This window comes from Tachysurus fulvidraco, chromosome 25, assembly GCF_022655615.1.
Source record: "Tachysurus fulvidraco isolate hzauxx_2018 chromosome 25, HZAU_PFXX_2.0, whole genome shotgun sequence".
Taxonomy (NCBI): domain Eukaryota; kingdom Metazoa; phylum Chordata; class Actinopteri; order Siluriformes; family Bagridae; genus Tachysurus; species Tachysurus fulvidraco.
In genome coordinates this window covers 17,087,511-17,104,559 of record NC_062542.1, presented here as the reverse complement: position 1 = coordinate 17,104,559, position 17,049 = coordinate 17,087,511, and the positions used below count along the sequence as shown (strand labels likewise).

The following is a 17,049-nucleotide window of genomic DNA, read 5'->3' as shown; positions in this document are numbered from 1 at the left end:
TGTGTGTGTGTGTGTGTGTGTGTGTGTGTGTGTGTGTGTGTGTGTGTGTGTGTGTGTGTGTGTGTGTAACAGGGGCGTGTTACAGCTGCATATTGCGTAACTACAGTTCCAAGACTTTTTTCTCGGTCTTCTCAGCCTCCTAGTTTCACGCCGGTGGATGCTCACGCTCACGTGCAGGAGCAGGACATACAAATACACACTGACATCATGTCTCTGCTCCATCCAGACCGGTAACTGGGATTATTCATTGCAGAGACTGTAGTGTGAAACCGAAAGTTGATGCTCGGGACCCCTGATAATGATGATGGTGCACATGCAGAGGCCTGTCGCCTGCACACCTTCTCTGCTTGTGCTCTAGGATGTTGCGACAAGCGGTGCAAGAGGGGCTGCGGGCGTCCTTCCACAAGCTGGGCCACTTTGTCGCCAACCACCCAGTGTTCTTTGCCTCGGCGCCCGTGCTCCTCTCGGTGCTGCTCGGTGCCAGTTTCAGTAGGTACCGCATTGAGGAGGAAGTGGAGCATCTGCTAGCCCCCAAACACAGCCTGGCAAAGATCGAGGGCAACCTAGTGGACAGCCTGTTCCCCATTAACCGCTCCAAACACACGCTCTACTCAGACCTGCAGACGCCGGGCAGGTACGGGAGGGTAATTGTGACCTCTCACAGGGGCAGCGTGCTTGAACCTCACCATGTTGACCTTGTCCTGAAGGTAAGAAGGTTTTGTCAGATGATCTGTGTGTTCCTTTGGACAACTGTCTCTCAAAGTGAGGACAGAAATCATTGAAAGTTATTGATAAGTTTTTATCAGGTAATTAATCCAAACCTAAATAACTCAAATGTGGACTTGATCGGTGAAAGTTTCAGGAATAAAAAGTTCCATAGCTCCAATAAACAGAACAAATAATGGACATACTGTAATATTTGAATAGATGAAATATGTTCATAAAATCATAAACTCATAAAAACTGTAGAACTTTTTATAGTTAAAGGGACCACCAAATGTGAAAAGTTTAGCTAAGGTTCCCAACCTGTGTTCTGGAGAAACATTGGCCCTGAGTTTGGACCTTTTTCCTGCTCTTTCCAACTCAATGTTCTTGACTGAAGGCCTAACGGTGTGAATCACCGAAGTCTTACCTGCATTTCAAACCTGATTCATTCTGAAGAATCAAAATAAAAATCATTAACTGAAACACTAAGATTCTAAATCCATTTTCTTGATCGATGTGAATCGGTTTCAGTGTGGATTCGACGCAGGAGGTTTGGGGCTGACTCTTTAGTTTTCTGTTCCTTGAACCAGAGAATCGACTCTGTGACTCTTCGTCTGATAAAAAACGGTGTTTTTGTATTAAGATTGTTAAAGGATGTGATTTGTATCATCGGCAACTCTTAAAAAATAAAGGTGTCAAGAAGAACCAAAAAAAAAAGGGTTTTTGTTTCCCAATGAACATTTCAGTAAATAATTCTTAAAATATCCAGTTTGTCTCTTGGCGCCATTAAAAAATTTGAAAACATTTGAAACACTTTTTTCCACCACCAAGAACCAATAGTAATGTTCCGTAGATGGTGAAGTTTCTTCGGAGAACCATCCGCCTTGACCAAGAACCATTTCAGAACCTTTCAATATTTACTTACATTTCATTCTAAAAGTTTCACCACTTGTAGAATCTCATGACGTAGCTTGTGATGAACTGCTTCATTTTATAAACCAACTAATCTGAAATGCACGTACTTCCTGTTCCTCTTAATGTAAATCTTTCCATCTAATGTTGAATTTTTTGTCCTCGCCTGGTGACTTAAATGAGGTTCGATTTAAGATTACATGAACATTTTGTTTGTTTGTGGTTCCTGGGCTGTGTCTATTTAATCGAATGAATTTTAAACAGGAAGTAAAAGTGAACGTCCTTGGAGCCGTGCCATGCTTCCCTGTTGCCTAGCAACGGCAACCCTGCAGGTCTCGACAGTTGTATGCAAACGCTTTTAGGACTTGATATAATCACAGCTCTCACAGCCTCAACAACAGCAATTTCTCTGTCAGCTGTACAGCAGTCATTTTAATCGCCTTTGTGGACAGCTGTGCAGCAAACAGTACAGTATGTTTCTTTGTATTCATCAGTCAGAAACACGTCTTTTACTCGTACGGGCCGCCTCTAATTCCACGTTATAACACAGGTACGGATAATCCTCGCTTCTGATTGGCTGACAGGTGTACATTAGTTATCTACAGAGTTCCTGTTCTCACTTCTGTTATAGCAGCTATAAATATATTCGTTATGTTACTGATGTGTTTAAATAAAACTGTACACTTTATGTGACTATCTCTCTCTCTCTCTCTCTCTCTCTCTCTCTCTCTCTCTCTCTCTCTCTCTCTCTCTCTCTCTCTCTTTAGCTTCACAGTGCCATCACCCACATGCAGGTTCCTATGCTGGGCTTCAACTATACCTTTGCTCACCTCTGCCTGCTGGACGATAGCAAGAACTGCATCGTAGATGACATCTTGCGAGTTCTGGAGGAAATGCGAACAGCACGTACCTCCAACCGGACCGTTCTGCCATTGCGCTACCCCATCACACAGCTCAAGGATGGGCGAGAGGCCTACATCGGACACCAACTCGGCGGGGTTCAGACAGCGGGAAGCGGTGGAGAAGGCGTCCGTGCTGCCCGTGCGCTCCAGCTTACGTACTACCTGCAGGTCTCCAGCGCGTTGAACGAGGTGGTGGCGGCTCGCTGGGAGCTGCTCTTTTGCCGTGAGTTGGAGAGCTTCAGCGCAGCACATCCCGAGCTGGGGGTCTACCCGTTCACCTCGTCCTCGCTGCAGAAGGACTTTCAGAGGACGAGCCGTGTATCTGAGCGTCCGCTGCTCTTTAGCCTGGCTGCATGCCTCTCGCTCGCTGTGCTTTGCTCTTCTATGAGAGACTGCGTACGCACCAAACCCTGGCTGGGAATCCTGGCGCTGGTCACAGTCAGCCTCGCGACACTCACCTCCGCCGGGATCTTCAACCTCACTGGAGGCAAATACAACTCGACGTACCTCGGAATTCCTTTTATCATGCTAGGTAAAACACCTTCACGCTCTCTTACCATCCTTCTGTTCTTATAATAAACAAATAAGTGTGACATGAATACGTAACACAGCGTTTTCAAATCTGACCTCATGCACTTGTTTGAATAGTTTATATTTTATTCAAATTCTGTGAAAAGTTATTTTGGTCTTTTAACTATTTCAGTAACCTTGACATTAGCATAGACTAAACGTCTCTGTCCGTTTAGCTTTGTTAGCTTCCTCAGCGACTTCCTGAGTGACCGATAAAACAAACTGCTTAGTGATGAGGAGAATCCAAACTGCCAAGGCACCAGGAAATGTGATGCCCCACAAGTCTTTTGGAAACCCCTGAAGTAGAAGGTTGTGTTTATGTCGGAGGCAAACTGCAATAGAAAGCCTGTTTTTACCCCTTCTTCTTTCTATAGGAACATATTCCACTGGACTTTTTTCAAGAAAATAATAGTATGATGTTCTTTTAAGGCCCAGAAATGTATAACAAAAAAAGATAACCCTGGTACAAATGACAACTTGCCTTTGAAAGAATATTATAATAATACTTTCAGGAATAAAAGGGTACTTATCTGTACCTTTCCTTCACCCTGGTATCCTTATGTTGTCTAAAGCATTTTTAAAGGCAACTGGTGAAGACTTAAGCTACAAAAGGTACTCTTGTTGGTGCCAGTCGCACCCCAGTGGCATGGAAGGGTACCATCAATGCTCAGAGTATTGTGCATTCGCTTTTAAAACAATACAAAACCCTTTAAATCAAATGCAGTAAAACTAACAGTGAAGATGAAGACTTGCGTTAAACAATCATCTCCACTCGTAGTTATGCTTTTGTAATCTCGTTAAACATTAAAATCCAGATGAAAGAACCAGCAGGGAGCTTCATCTCACTCGCGACAGGGCCGAGCGCTCCGGTCTTCTTTGTACTTTATCCTTCAGGAACTCACGAAACAAATCAAAGAATAAAATAAGTGAGTAAAAGAAAGCTCAGAGTGAGAACGTGTCGGAATTCACAAACACAGACCGACGTTCACGCTGACATCGCCTCCGTCTTTATCTCGCTCTCTCGCTCCTGCTATTGTTCTCTGTCTTCCACACATGCTGTAATTAGTGCCATGTGTTGGAGGGGGGGGGGGGGTTATGGTAACTAGGGCACTCGGTGGAAATAAGACGACGGAAGAATGACAGAGAAAGAGAAGAAGGCTTGAGAGCAGTGAGGATAGGAGTGCACTCAGGAGGAGGGAAGTCAAGCAGAGTAACACCTCAGGCAAGAAGACATGAAGGTAGTGCAGGACAAGATGCATCCAGACATCTAACAGTCTTCATATTCAGCCACACGTGTGCCATTAGGTGGTGGTGTCGACAGAGAAACAGTGTGTGTGCTGATTTTCAAACGGATGTAGCTGCTGCGAGAGGAAAAGCAAAAGATTTCTGACGATGAGTTGATATCAAGCGATTTAAGATGAAACTCTGTGTAGTATTTCTATAATCCACAAACAGGAGGACAGCAGACTGACGGATGTCTATAAATACTGTAGCAGTGATGGAGGAATACAAACAAAACTAATGAACAAAGAAAATGTAACTCTTTATTAGCTCATTGTCTGTTTTTGCTGATTTCTGAGCCTGATTTCGATTACAGTTTACAAAGTGACGTGACGTACGGCTAAGTACGGTGACCCAGACTCAGAATACGTTCTCTGTGTTTAAACCCATCCAAAGTGCAAGGGCAACTCAGGCCTGAGACTCGAACCCACAACCTGAAAGTTACAAGTCAGACTCTGTAACCATTAGGCCACGACTGCCCCCATTAGACCACTACTGCCCCCATTAGACCACTACTGCCCCCATTAGGCCACAACGCTCTTGTACACTATGAACCTTCACAAATCCCCAAAGCCACAATACAACATCTAGTGTAAAAACTTCCAGAAGAGAAGAGTGGAGCTGATTATAACATGGGGGGGGGGGCACGGTGGGTTAGTGGTTAGCACATTTGCCTCACACCTCCAGGGACGGGGTTCGATTCCCACATCCGCCTTGTGTGAGTGGAGTTTGCATGTTCTCCCCGTGCCTCGGGGGTTTCCGACATGCATGGTAGGTTGATTGGCATCTCTGGAAAATTGTCCATACTGTGTGAGTGTGTGAGTGTGTGAGTGAATGAGAGTGTGTGTGTGTGCCCTGTGATGGGTTGGCACTCCGTCCAGGATGTATCCTGCCTCGATGCCCGATGACGCCTGAGATAGGCACAGGAGTGAGTGATTATAACATACAGTACAACACAGGAGATGTTTAACTCACCCTGAGGAGTGTGATGGTCAGTGGTGCACAAACCTTTGCTTGTACAGAGTATTAAGAGAAAATAAAGATGGTGAGCAGCTTCATAAGCTTGTTTGTTTACCTTCATTAATCCGTATTAATGCACTTATCTGGCTAAATAGCTCATGGTACGCAATTACGTTATGTCGCATGACATTAGCCACTTTTTTTTATTCTAATTAAACCCAGACCCAGGAGATTTATTTAGCCAGACTTCTCACTAATACATTTATGGTTTCTCTGAAATAATATGTTCAGGAGAAAGACTCTGAGGTCAGTCCATTCTTCCATCTGTGCTCGAGCGGGAAAATAGAAACATGGGACATGATAATTACAGCATTACAGACTTCTTCCAGCACAATGAGCCCTTATCTCTGAGCTCCACCAGAATAAAAATCTAATTCTATTACAGAGACATCAGAATGGGTTCATTCGATAATCCTCCGACAATAATGGAACGACCGACAGAGGAGTTTTGATGGGTCGTGATTGCTGGGATTAATATTATTTTAATGGGAGGAAGCGCCGATCGTGTGCAGTCTGATGTGCTGGGAAACACCAGAGTGCTAATACAGATGCATGTTATGAGTTTTGTGATGCTCGTGATGTGCAGTAGGAACAGATTCTCGTTATGTTATCGCTATGTTTCTTTAAACTGTGGAGTGAGGGACTGGAGGAAGTGTAGAAGCTTTTCTCAGAGGAATCAAAAAGGTCACGAAAAGGAAGAGAGAGAGAGAGAGAGAGAGAGAGAGAGAGAGAGAGAGAGAGAGAGAGAGTGTAGTGAGTTTTTTATGACGGCAGGTTTCTATTGATGCACTCGTTCTAATATGTTTCTATTCTCTAATCGTTTCTATAGCAACAGCTTGTTCACAGGGCTGTGATCGGATTAAACGTCAGGGATTTTGTGGTCCGTGACATTTCCTTTAATCTTTACCGAGGGGGTCTGTAGTATTAGGACTTATTATTACTAACTGCTGCTGTTTACGCAATAGATAATAATTATCCCATGTAATGGCTGTTAAACCGCTATGGTGCAGTATAAAACACTTGGGGACATGCTGTTAGAGGAAAATAATCAACTTCAGGATTATTAGGAGTTACTCTAGAGCTTATTGTTCTATCGCTCTGTGTTTTACTATAACAGAATGACACACAGTAATTTATTCCTTGAATATCAACCCATCTGGAGCTCACCCAATGATGCTGAGTCATCCTCGTCCTCGTCCATTTCCCTCCTCTCTCCCTCTTTCCTGAGTTTTTCTCCTTAGCCTGTAATAGATCAGTCCTACCTGTGGGTCATTTACGAGTAAGGACTCGTATCTTTGATTAGTTTTGGAGAAGATCCTGGTGCAGCTGAGTCTGCTGTCTCCTGAATCGAGTGAAGTGAAGTGTTCGTTGAAACTGTTCTCAGGTCAGAAGGTTGAGGGAATTACCGTCAGGGCTGATGAGTCACTGGCGCCATGGCGACCTCGGAGGTGAGAGCCATCTGCCCCGACCGTGCATGCAGCACGAAAATAGAAAGAAAGAAAGATGAAATAAAGAAAGAAAGAAAGAAAGAAAGAAAGACAGAAAGAAAATGTGTTGTGTTGTGTTTACATGAATAGCCCAGTGATTAAAAAAGCTTGTTAAATGTTAAAATGTCACTGTGAGCTGTTCAAACGTCCATCATACGCGAGATGCGAGGGCTGTGTTATAGCACATGGAAGCTTCTAAAAGTAGACTGACCCAGTTACTCCAGCAACTTCCGCAGAGTCCCTGAGCAGCGACGTGAAGCTCTTACCCAGCGTAGTGTGAATGAGATCTCTCCTCACAGCACCTCGATTATACATAAGTGACCGGTCTATGAGAAAGACGGAGAACGTTTTAGCTGCGAGTTTGTGAAAGTCTTGGTGCCGATTTGTGATCTCTGTAACGTTATGATGACTCTTTAGGTTTAGAGAGATTTTCAGGCATCTCTTATGTATCTACGCTTCTCACGGTAATCACGGTTGGCATTCACGCTAGCGAGAGACAGGAGAACTTTCTTTTTTTGTTGAGAACTTTCATCATATCCCATCATATACATCCTCTCGTTATAATATCAGTAGAGACATTACGGGAAAAAGAAGCTCGGAAAATAAGCAGCATGGATCGTTGACGTGTACAGCTAATAAAGTTAGCTAGCTGCTTTGCTGATCTGAGGCGGACATTGAGCATGTAGCATGTAACAGATTTTCACCCTAGTTAGTGTGTTCTGGTTCGAGTTACCTGGACTAATGACCTGGACAGGCCACACCCACAAGCAGCACAAGCCACTTGTCACTTGCTAGTATGAACTAAGGTTTCCTCCGGGTACTCCGGTTTCCTCCCCCGGTCCAAAGACATGCATGGTAGGTTGATTGGCATCTTTGGAAAATTGTCCGTAGTGTGTGTGTGAGTGAATGAGAGTGTGTGTGTGCCCTGTGATGGGTTGGCACTCCATCCAGGGTGTATCCTGCCTCGATGCCCGATGACGCCTGAGATAGGCACAGGCTCCCCGTGACCCGGGAAGTTCGGATAAGCGGTAGAAAATGAGTGAATGAATGAATGAATGAATGTTTGAGTATAAGGACAAGAGTTCAGCATGCTAGGAAAGAAGAGCAGGAATGCAGTAACCTTCTAACCTTCTGTTCTTCCCTGTATCCTTCTTCTCGAATCAGTTCATCATAAAATCAGTGCATCCCTTCGCTCTCTGTACCTGCTGAATCAAATCAACTCTGACAGGAACGCCTCAGGCAAATTTTAGACTGTTATTTTTGGATCATTCGAGAATTCTGACAGTGCTGCAGGGTGAAAACACAAAGGAGGATTGATCTGTGAACAGACGTGTGGACCAGTTAAACTAGGAGGTTCACTGGCTCTTATATTGGTGTTAAAGTTCTACTCCACGTATTAAATGTGTTCATACTGAAATATCTGCCATGTGTTTGTCATGTTAATGAGTAATCCGGTGTAGAAGTAGAGAAGATGTTGAAGCAAAGCCTGGAGTCAAAGTCCCAGAAGCCATGTGTTGCCTTAGAGACGTAGCTCGGATTCTTAGCAAAGATGGAGATGAAGTTGTTGGAGGTATTCCGATTGAAGCTTTGGAAGCTCTTTGAGCAGATGTGCAGGTGAGGAGGTGAGCAGGTGAGGAGGTGAGCAGGTGAGGAGGTGAGCAGGTGAGCAGGTGAGCAGGTGAGCAGGTGAGCAGGTGAGGAGGTGAGGAGGTGAGGAGGTGAGAAGGTGAGCAGGTGAGGAGGTGAGCAGGTGAGGAGGTGAGCAGGTGAGGAGGTGAGCAGGTGAGCAGGTGAGCAGGTGAGAAGGTGAGGAGGTGAGAAGGTGTGCAGGTGAGGAGGTGAGCAGGTGAGGAGGTGAGCAGGTGAGCAGGTGAGGAGGTGAGCAGGTGAGGAGGTGAGCAGGTGAGCAGGTGAGGAGGTGAGCAGGTGAGCAGGTGAGAAGGTGAGCAGGTGAGCAGGTGAGAAGGTGTGCAGGTGAGGAGGTGAGCAGGTGAGGAGGTGAGGAGGTGAGCAGGTGAGGAGGTGAGCAGGTGAGGAGGTGAGCAGGTGAGCAGGTGAGGAGGTGAGCAGGTGAGCAGGTGAGAAGGTGTGCAGGTGAGGAGGTGAGGAGGTGAGCAGGTGAGGAGGTGAGCAGGTGAGGAGGTGAGCAGGTGAGGAGGTGAGGAGGTGAGAAGGTGAGCAGGTGAGGAGGTGAGCAGGTGAGGAGGTGAGCAGGTGAGGAGGTGAGGAGGTGAGCAGGTGAGGAGGTGAGCAGGTGAGGAGGTGAGGAGGTGAGCAGGTGAGGAGGTGAGGAGGTGAGGAGGTGAGGAGGTGAGCAGGTGAGGAGGTGAGCAGGTGAGGAGGTGAGGAGGTGAGCAGGTGAGGAGGTGAGCAGGTGAGGAGGTGAGGAGGTGAGCAGGTGAGGAGGTGAGGAGGTGAGGAGGTGAGCAGGTGAGGAGGTGAGCAGGTGAGGAGGTGAGCAGGTGAGGAGGTGAGGAGGTGAGCAGGTGAGGAGGTGAGGAGGTGAGCAGGTGAGGAGGTGAGATCCCTGGACAGACTAAAGGATTAAAACACCACCGAAGCGCTCTCTTTATGTAGAGATGGAGCGAGGGCAACATCCCTCTACCTAATGTAGGGATCCTTTAACCAGATTCAGACCAGACTGGTTAAAACCATCATGCTATAAAATGATGAATTACGTTTCAAAATAAAGATCGGCTGCCATATTTTACGGTAATGAAATGAACATTATACATTATGAGTAATTCAACAGGTGGGGAAAAGATGGAATAAAAGAGCGACAGAGAAACATCCATTTGTCTCTGATGTTTTAGTGCAGGATTGCCATCTTGTCAGGCTTTTAGTCAATTATTTATGCGGCTCCTTTCCCAGCAGACTCTTCTGTCACTTTAGGTGAAAGGTGCACCGTCTTGCAATGATTATGTCGGACAATTCAAGATTTAAATAGCTCTGAAATATCTCTCTCTCTCTCTCTCTCTCTCTCTCTCTCTCTCTCTCTCTCTCTCTCTCTCTTTCTTTCTCTCTGTCTCTCTCTATCTCCTTAAGGTCATGGCTTGTTTGGCATGTTTGAGATGCTGTCTTCGTGGCGACGGACCCGTGAGGACCAGCATGTAAAAGAGCGAGTGGCTGCTGTATTCTCTGACTGCATGCTTCCGTTCACAGCCAGCACCGCCCTTCACCTCGTCACCTTTGGCATCGGCGCCAGCCCCTTCACCAACATCGAGGCTGTGCGCCTCTTCTGCCACATTGCCTGCATTTCCATCCTCTTTAACTACCTCTACATCCTCACCTTCTATGGGTCCAACCTGGTTTTTGCAGGTTACCTTGAAAACAACTATCGCCACAGCCTATTCTGCAGGCGAGTCCCCAAGCCTGATTTACTGCAGCAAAAGCCAGCGTGGTATCGCTTCCTGATGTACACGCATTACAACGAGGAAGCGTCGGAACCTGCTGACCTTCATGTCTACGAGAACCATCTCCTGGTGGCCTTCATGAAGCGCTACTATTGTGACTGGATCACCAACACTTATGTCAAACCCTTTGTAGTGCTTTTTTATTTAGTATACATCTCCTTTGCGTTGATGGGCTACTTACAGGTGAGCGAAGGCTCAGATCTCAGTAATGTTGTCGCAACAGAGACCAGCACCATTGCCTACACCCGGGCACAACAGCGCTACTTCAGTAGTTACAGCCCTGTGATTGGCTTCTACATCTATGAATCTATCGAGTACTGGAACACCAGTGTGCAGGACGACCTCCTCGAGTACACCAAAGGGTTTGAGCGGATCTCCTGGTTTGAGAGTTACCTAAACTACCTGCATGGTCTGAACATCACAACCAGCCTTTCGCGCAGGAACTTCACCGATTACCTGCGTTCAGGATTCCTCCGCCAGCCCCGCTACCTCCATTTTTCAGACGACATCATATTTGCCAAGCGGGCTGATGGAGAGTTTGACGTTGTGGCTTCCCGGATGTTCCTGGCGGCCAAGACGACAGAGAACAAGCGAGAGGAGATGTCTATTTTGTTAGACACACTGCGCAAACTCTCGCTGACCTCCAGGGTGAAGTTCATAATCTTCAACCCTTCTTTTGTGTACATGGACCGTTATGCATCATCAGTGGGTGCACCACTGAAGAACTCGTGCATTGCTGCTTTGTTCTTGCTCTTTTTTTCTAGCTTCCTGGCTACAGACCCTTTGGTGAACGCCTGGATAACTGTGACGGTGGCCTCTGTGGAATTTGGTGTGGTGGGATTTATGACCCTGTGGCAAGTGGAGTTAGACTGTGTGTCAGTGCTGTGCCTCATTTATGGGGTGAACTATGCCGTGGACTCGAGCGTGCCTCTAGTGTCGGCCTTTGCTCTGGGACGAGAATCGACACGTACACGATGGGTGAAGGTGTCACTGGAGCGGCACGGGGTCCCTGCCCTGCAGAGCTACATGTGTTACGGTGCGGCGTTGTTGCCTTTAGCAGCGGTTCCATCCAACCTTACTCACACACTATTCAGGTGTTTTTTCCTCACCGCCCTCATCACTGCTTTCCACTGCCTCGCTATCCTTCCAGTCCTTCTGACATTCTTGCCTCCATCCAAGAAAAAGCGAAGGGAAAGGAAAAACATGGCCGAGCACCGAGAAGAGATCGAATGTGTCGAGATGGCAGACAGTACCCGAGTGGTCGATCAGATTACCACCGTCTGAACAAAATGACAAAATCTGACCAAGAGCAACGGCAGGGCTTGGGCTCACAGGGTCCATAAAATCTTAGAAGGACCAGTCATGTCACAGACGCAGATAGAATCTGAGCAAAAGTATTTGAGCCCTTTTGTTGGAACTAGGCTTTGTTGTCATGGTAAAAAATTGCTAGAAAGGTCTCGTCATTAACACAAAGCTAGGTTGTCATAGTGAAAGCCCTGCGAAGGTCGTGCTGCACATCTTCCGTCTCGGAGTCGATGCTGAGAGATGGTCTTTGTTCTGTGATCTGAATGAGCCAAATTTTTGGCCAGCTGCAGATAATTACAGAGCGGCTCCTAGACGAGCAGCTGAATTCTCTCAACAAGGTTTCGCCTTAATGCAGTTCAGACGCACTTACAAAAACATGCTATACAAAACATTTCCTCATGACTGTGATATCAAAATCTACAAATAAGAAATAGAAGCCAGCCGCTCTTATATACAAGTGGTCAAAAGGCCTCATGGCTAAATCAATGCTAAGGCAGCCATATTAGTTTTTTAATAGCCATGTCCTTTGTTAGCCATATAAATTCAATCTCTAGCTAATTTGTCATTTCAAGGCTTTGATCCTGCCCTTGAATTTTTTTTCATTTGTTAGAACACTTGATCTCTGGTGGAGAGAGATGCTGCATCGCTTCCATGGTAACCCCTCAACACGACTGTCACAATTTAGCGTTAGATTATACTGTAAATACATGCCCCCCACCCCACCCCTTAAGTATCCAGCCAGTTCCTAATAGCCCTTAATGGGAATCGATGGCTGATTAAGTTATGCACGTGCGCAGGTTGTAAATAACCTACAAATGATTCCATCCCAGAGTTCCTGGAGTGTGTTTTATTTTATTTTTTTTTGTTCCTTGAAAATCACACTGTCACACACACAATGCTCCTCATCAATATGTATGAGCCGGAATCACTCTCTTTGTGTCGTTGTTCTCTCAGTATGAGATGCACAAAGGAGGGAGAGGATAAGGGTAGTGAGAGAAAGATACACACACACACACACACACACACACACACACACACACACACACACACACACACACACACAGTGAGAAAAACAGAATAGAGAAGTCTAGAGACAGAAGGAAACATCGAACGAGAGTTTGATGGCAGGATTTTTTTAAAAATATAATAGCGACACTTTATCTCATGCAAGATACGATACTGAGTTCTGGATTCCGATTGGTCAGAATGTGTTGATTCATTTTCAGTAGTTTACATTAACGCTCTCGATCTCGTACATTACCGTTTCTGTAGTAACAGCTCGTTCACAGGGACTTCGTACGGCAGACAACCCACACGATCAGATGTACAACAGTCTGTTATCGTCAATATGATGAGAATTTCTTTGAGATATTTATGTACGGTGTAGTGAAGGAGTCTCTACTGACAGCGCCGTGTACCAGTCAGAGGTAAAGCCGGAACCTTTTCCCCCACATCTGTTACTGTACGGATTCTCAGTAACATGACAAGCTGAAGTTTGTTTTCGTCGTATTATCTCAGAGAGAGAGAGTAAAGAGAGGCTGGAGAAGGTTTGACCATTTAGAGCTGAGAGAACTACAGTGAGAACTTGTTTCATAGATGTTCCATAACGCTAAAATTGACAACAAATGGATAATAAAGTATATCCGACTGTTAGAGACATAACATTAAATGTCACTCGTTATTTTACTATATCAGCAAGCTGGAGTCGATAGATGAGATTTTAGTAGAACATCACGGAGACCCGGTCTGTAGTGTTGGTTCCTCTCGCAGGTCACAAACAAATGCTCTTTTCTTCTTATTCACACCATCACCGGAACACATCACTGAGGAAAGGCTGTGAGGAAAAACTGAAAGATATGATGATGCAGTTCTTCCACCTGTTTCTCGCCGTTCTGAGCTCTGCCACCATCCGCTTTACTGTTAATACACGTACGTCATTACTGAACATCTCCTCTACTGTACATTACCTCGTATCTCTCCTTACATGTTCCTTACCAGTCGGGAGAAAGCATTTTAATCGCCTTATCGGTCCTCTTCTAGGTCAGATCGTATCATTGAACCATTTTCCTCTTTGGGTAGAAACGAAGCAGGACGACGTCACTCTGTATCCGACGATCTAAGTTTATTACATTCTGTCCCGCGATAAAGAAACTTGAAAACTTGTTACCCTTTAACAGATAATCCTGTTTGTTCTTGTAATATTTATTTTATCAATGAATCCATATTTTCACCTCTGTGTCGAATCTTATCTAAATCACACTTACATACACACTCTGTCTGTCCGTGTAGCCTCTGATTTTAGCTGCTGAATTGAATAATATGATGCACATCCTCCGTAACGTTCCTTCATCTGATTCCTGAACCGTTTTGAAGTACAAACACACCGGATTTGGGGCAGAAATGCGGCTGGAAATGTGAAATCTTGAGAAACCCTGAGGTAGAAAACACACTTCTTGAATAATTCATCACACTGAACACACTCTTGATTGGTTTTTAGTTGTTTTTGCTTTAAATAAAATGACTGAACTTGATATACACATAGAGAACAGACAGGAATTTGCCCATTGGGAAAGATTTGTTGGTTTTGTATCTATTTGTATAAAATTCAACTAATAAAGCAAACTAGAACATGAAAGTGTTTAGTAGTGTTATTTTGGAGTTTGTGTGTTCAACATCAGTGCACACTGCCATCATGTGGACAACAGAAGCATCATATGGTTCAAATGCACATTATTGTTATTATGCATTCATGAAACCTTGCTGTGTCTACATTGTTGTACACTAACAGAATATCTGTTAAGATATTAAAATATTATGAATTTAACCAGGGGGGCAGTGGTTAGCACGTTCACCTCACACCTCCAGGGTTGTGGGTTCGATTCCCGACTCCGCCTTGTGTGTGTGGAGTTTGCATGTGTGAAAAAGTGAACCAAAGGAAGATTACAATAAAAGAGGCTTGAAGCAGCCGTGTGTCAGGGATCCGCGCAGACTTATGGCCATGTGCGTTTGTGTCACGTGATTGCCTCGTCTTCGTCTGCTCCTCCCGGTCATCACACCTGTTCCCCATTGTGTGTGATTGTCCCTATCTGTTTATATGTGAGCCGCGTTGCCTTAGGCAGCGCGGCTTCATTATAATATTGTTAGTTCCCTGTGTAGTGTGGTTTATGTTTGTCTTCCTCCTGTATTAAACGCCTTTCATTTGAAGCTATCCTGCGTACGGTTCTGTCTCCAAGCCACCTCCGACCGGGACACGTGAGGTTAAATTCATTCATTTCCTACCGCTTATCCGAACTGCCTCGGGTCACGGGGAGCCTGTGCCTATCTCAGGCGTCATCGGGCATCGAGGCAGGATACACCCTGGACGGAGTGCCAACCCATCACAGGGCACTCACACACACACACACACACACACACACACACACACACACACACACACACACTACGGACAATTTTCCAGAGATGCCAATCAACCTACCATGCATGTCTTTGGACCGGGGAGGAAACCGGAGTACACGGAGGAAACCCCCGTGGCACGGGGAGAACATGCAAACTCCATACACACAAGGTGGTGGTGGGAATCGATCCCCCAACCCTGGAGGTGTGAGGCAAACGTGCTAACCACTAAGCCCCCCTGTGTAATTTTAAAGAAAACTAAATAAATAAAAGTTTTAGCTGGAATGATATACATGTAAGACCGAGTGCCTCGATAGCGCTAGGATTATCACAGCATTCCTCTAGAGAATTAAATAAGATCATCTGACTAATCAGAAGACATCTAACCAGGAACTAGCTCAGAAAAAAGGAATTAGTCTTTAACCATTTCCAGGTGAAGGTGGAGTCGTGAATGATTCATGGGACACTTCAGTCATTACTGGGTGGATGAGAATGTAATTAAATGCAAAAATTATGTATTCTGAAAGTCCAGTACACACCCTGACTAAATAAATGGAGTGTGTGACTGAGGAAATAATTAGATATCGGGTGTATTTTCAGAACCTTTGTTTAGACTTGATGCAATTTAAATGCTTTAATGTGGATTTCACTGATATTAGTTGGTGTTTGTTGTATTTGACTGAAACATCAGAAACATTTTGAACTGAAAAGACATGTAAAGTATTTAACTGGAGGTTTTATACATTGTTTGACATCGTTCACATTTACCTGCTGTCTTGGTGAAACACCCAATCTCATCAGAGACTCATACGAACATAGAACCGATATTTGGAAAGACCTAATATAGTGGTATAGAAAGAGAAACAGTAAGTGGTGCATTGCAGTAAACACACTAAATAACCGGCTCCACACCGGCTCACATGTAGAAGGTACATCAAATCCATCTAAACAGTGTGTTCTCTGGATCTATTACTGCTTCAGTCAACATGCTAAACATCTCTGCTTTTATTCACAGGTTTTATGGATCACACTCTTTTATACACAGGTTACATCACAGCTCTATGTTCCAGCCCTTGGGGCAGATTTCATGCAATAAATCTTTGAGTTGTCCTCATTCCAGTCTGATCCCCTTACACAAAAATTCAATGCCACAACAAAGCTCAGAGATTCATACAGTATGTGCTCTTCATAATCCTCACAAACAAAGACGGGGCTAAATTTCTGCCCTCCATGGCACAGACATCCCGGAAAACCTCGGATCCTGATCCTGATCCTGGTGCTGATCTGAGAGGCTTGGAAGCAGGATCATCCACTGCATGAGCTCCTTAATGGTATTAAATCTACCCCAGTAACACCAAAATCTCTCTTCACCATAGTGATGATTAGCACAACAGGTCTCTGGGCTGTAGGTAAGACTAAAGATAAAGCTGCAGTAAATGAATACTGAGGAAAAATAATGATATAAAAAAGTAGTTTAAAAATAAATGCAAAGAAAAATAAACTGGTTTGACAATTTTTATTAGTAGTAGTAGTATTATTAATATTATTGTTGTTTTTGTTGTTTTTCTCTCATTCTCTCTCATATATATATATATATATATATATATATATATATATATATATATATATATATATATATATATATATATATAAAAGAACAGAGATAGATAGATAGATAGATAGATAGATAGATAGATAGATAGATAGATAGATATTATGTATTATATATATATATATATATATATATATATATATATATATATATATATATATATATATATAATGATAAAGATATAATGTATTTTTGTATATATAATGTATAATGATATAAAAATATAGATATAATGTATTTTTTTCTCTCATTCTCTCATATATATATATATATATATATATATATATATATATATATATATATATATAAATAAATACATTGTTGTTGTTGCTCTCTCATTCTCTCTCTCTCTCTCTCTCTCTCTCTTCACACACACACACGTATAAAACTACATACGTATTTGTTGTTGTTGTTGTTGTTGTTGTCCGCACGCGCTCAGTGACACGGTC

General features: G+C 44.1%; 1 protein-coding gene across 1 annotated transcript in view; it reads left to right on the top strand.

Moving 5' to 3' along the window:
• ptchd1 (patched domain containing 1) overlaps nucleotides 1–14,208 on the top strand; it is a 14,835-nt gene extending 627 nt beyond the window's left edge. The window contains exons 1-3 of the mRNA XM_027152553.2: nucleotides 1–707; nucleotides 2,385–3,051; nucleotides 9,923–14,208. The exon at nucleotides 1–707 is cut by the window's left edge and continues 627 nt beyond it. Of these exons, the coding sequence (XP_027008354.1) occupies nucleotides 360–707; nucleotides 2,385–3,051; nucleotides 9,923–11,574 (2,667 nt within the window). The 5' untranslated portion in view covers nucleotides 1–359 and the 3' untranslated portion in view covers nucleotides 11,575–14,208. The remainder of the gene's footprint in view (nucleotides 708–2,384; nucleotides 3,052–9,922) is intronic.
• Nucleotides 14,209–17,049: the final 2,841 nt, after the last annotated feature.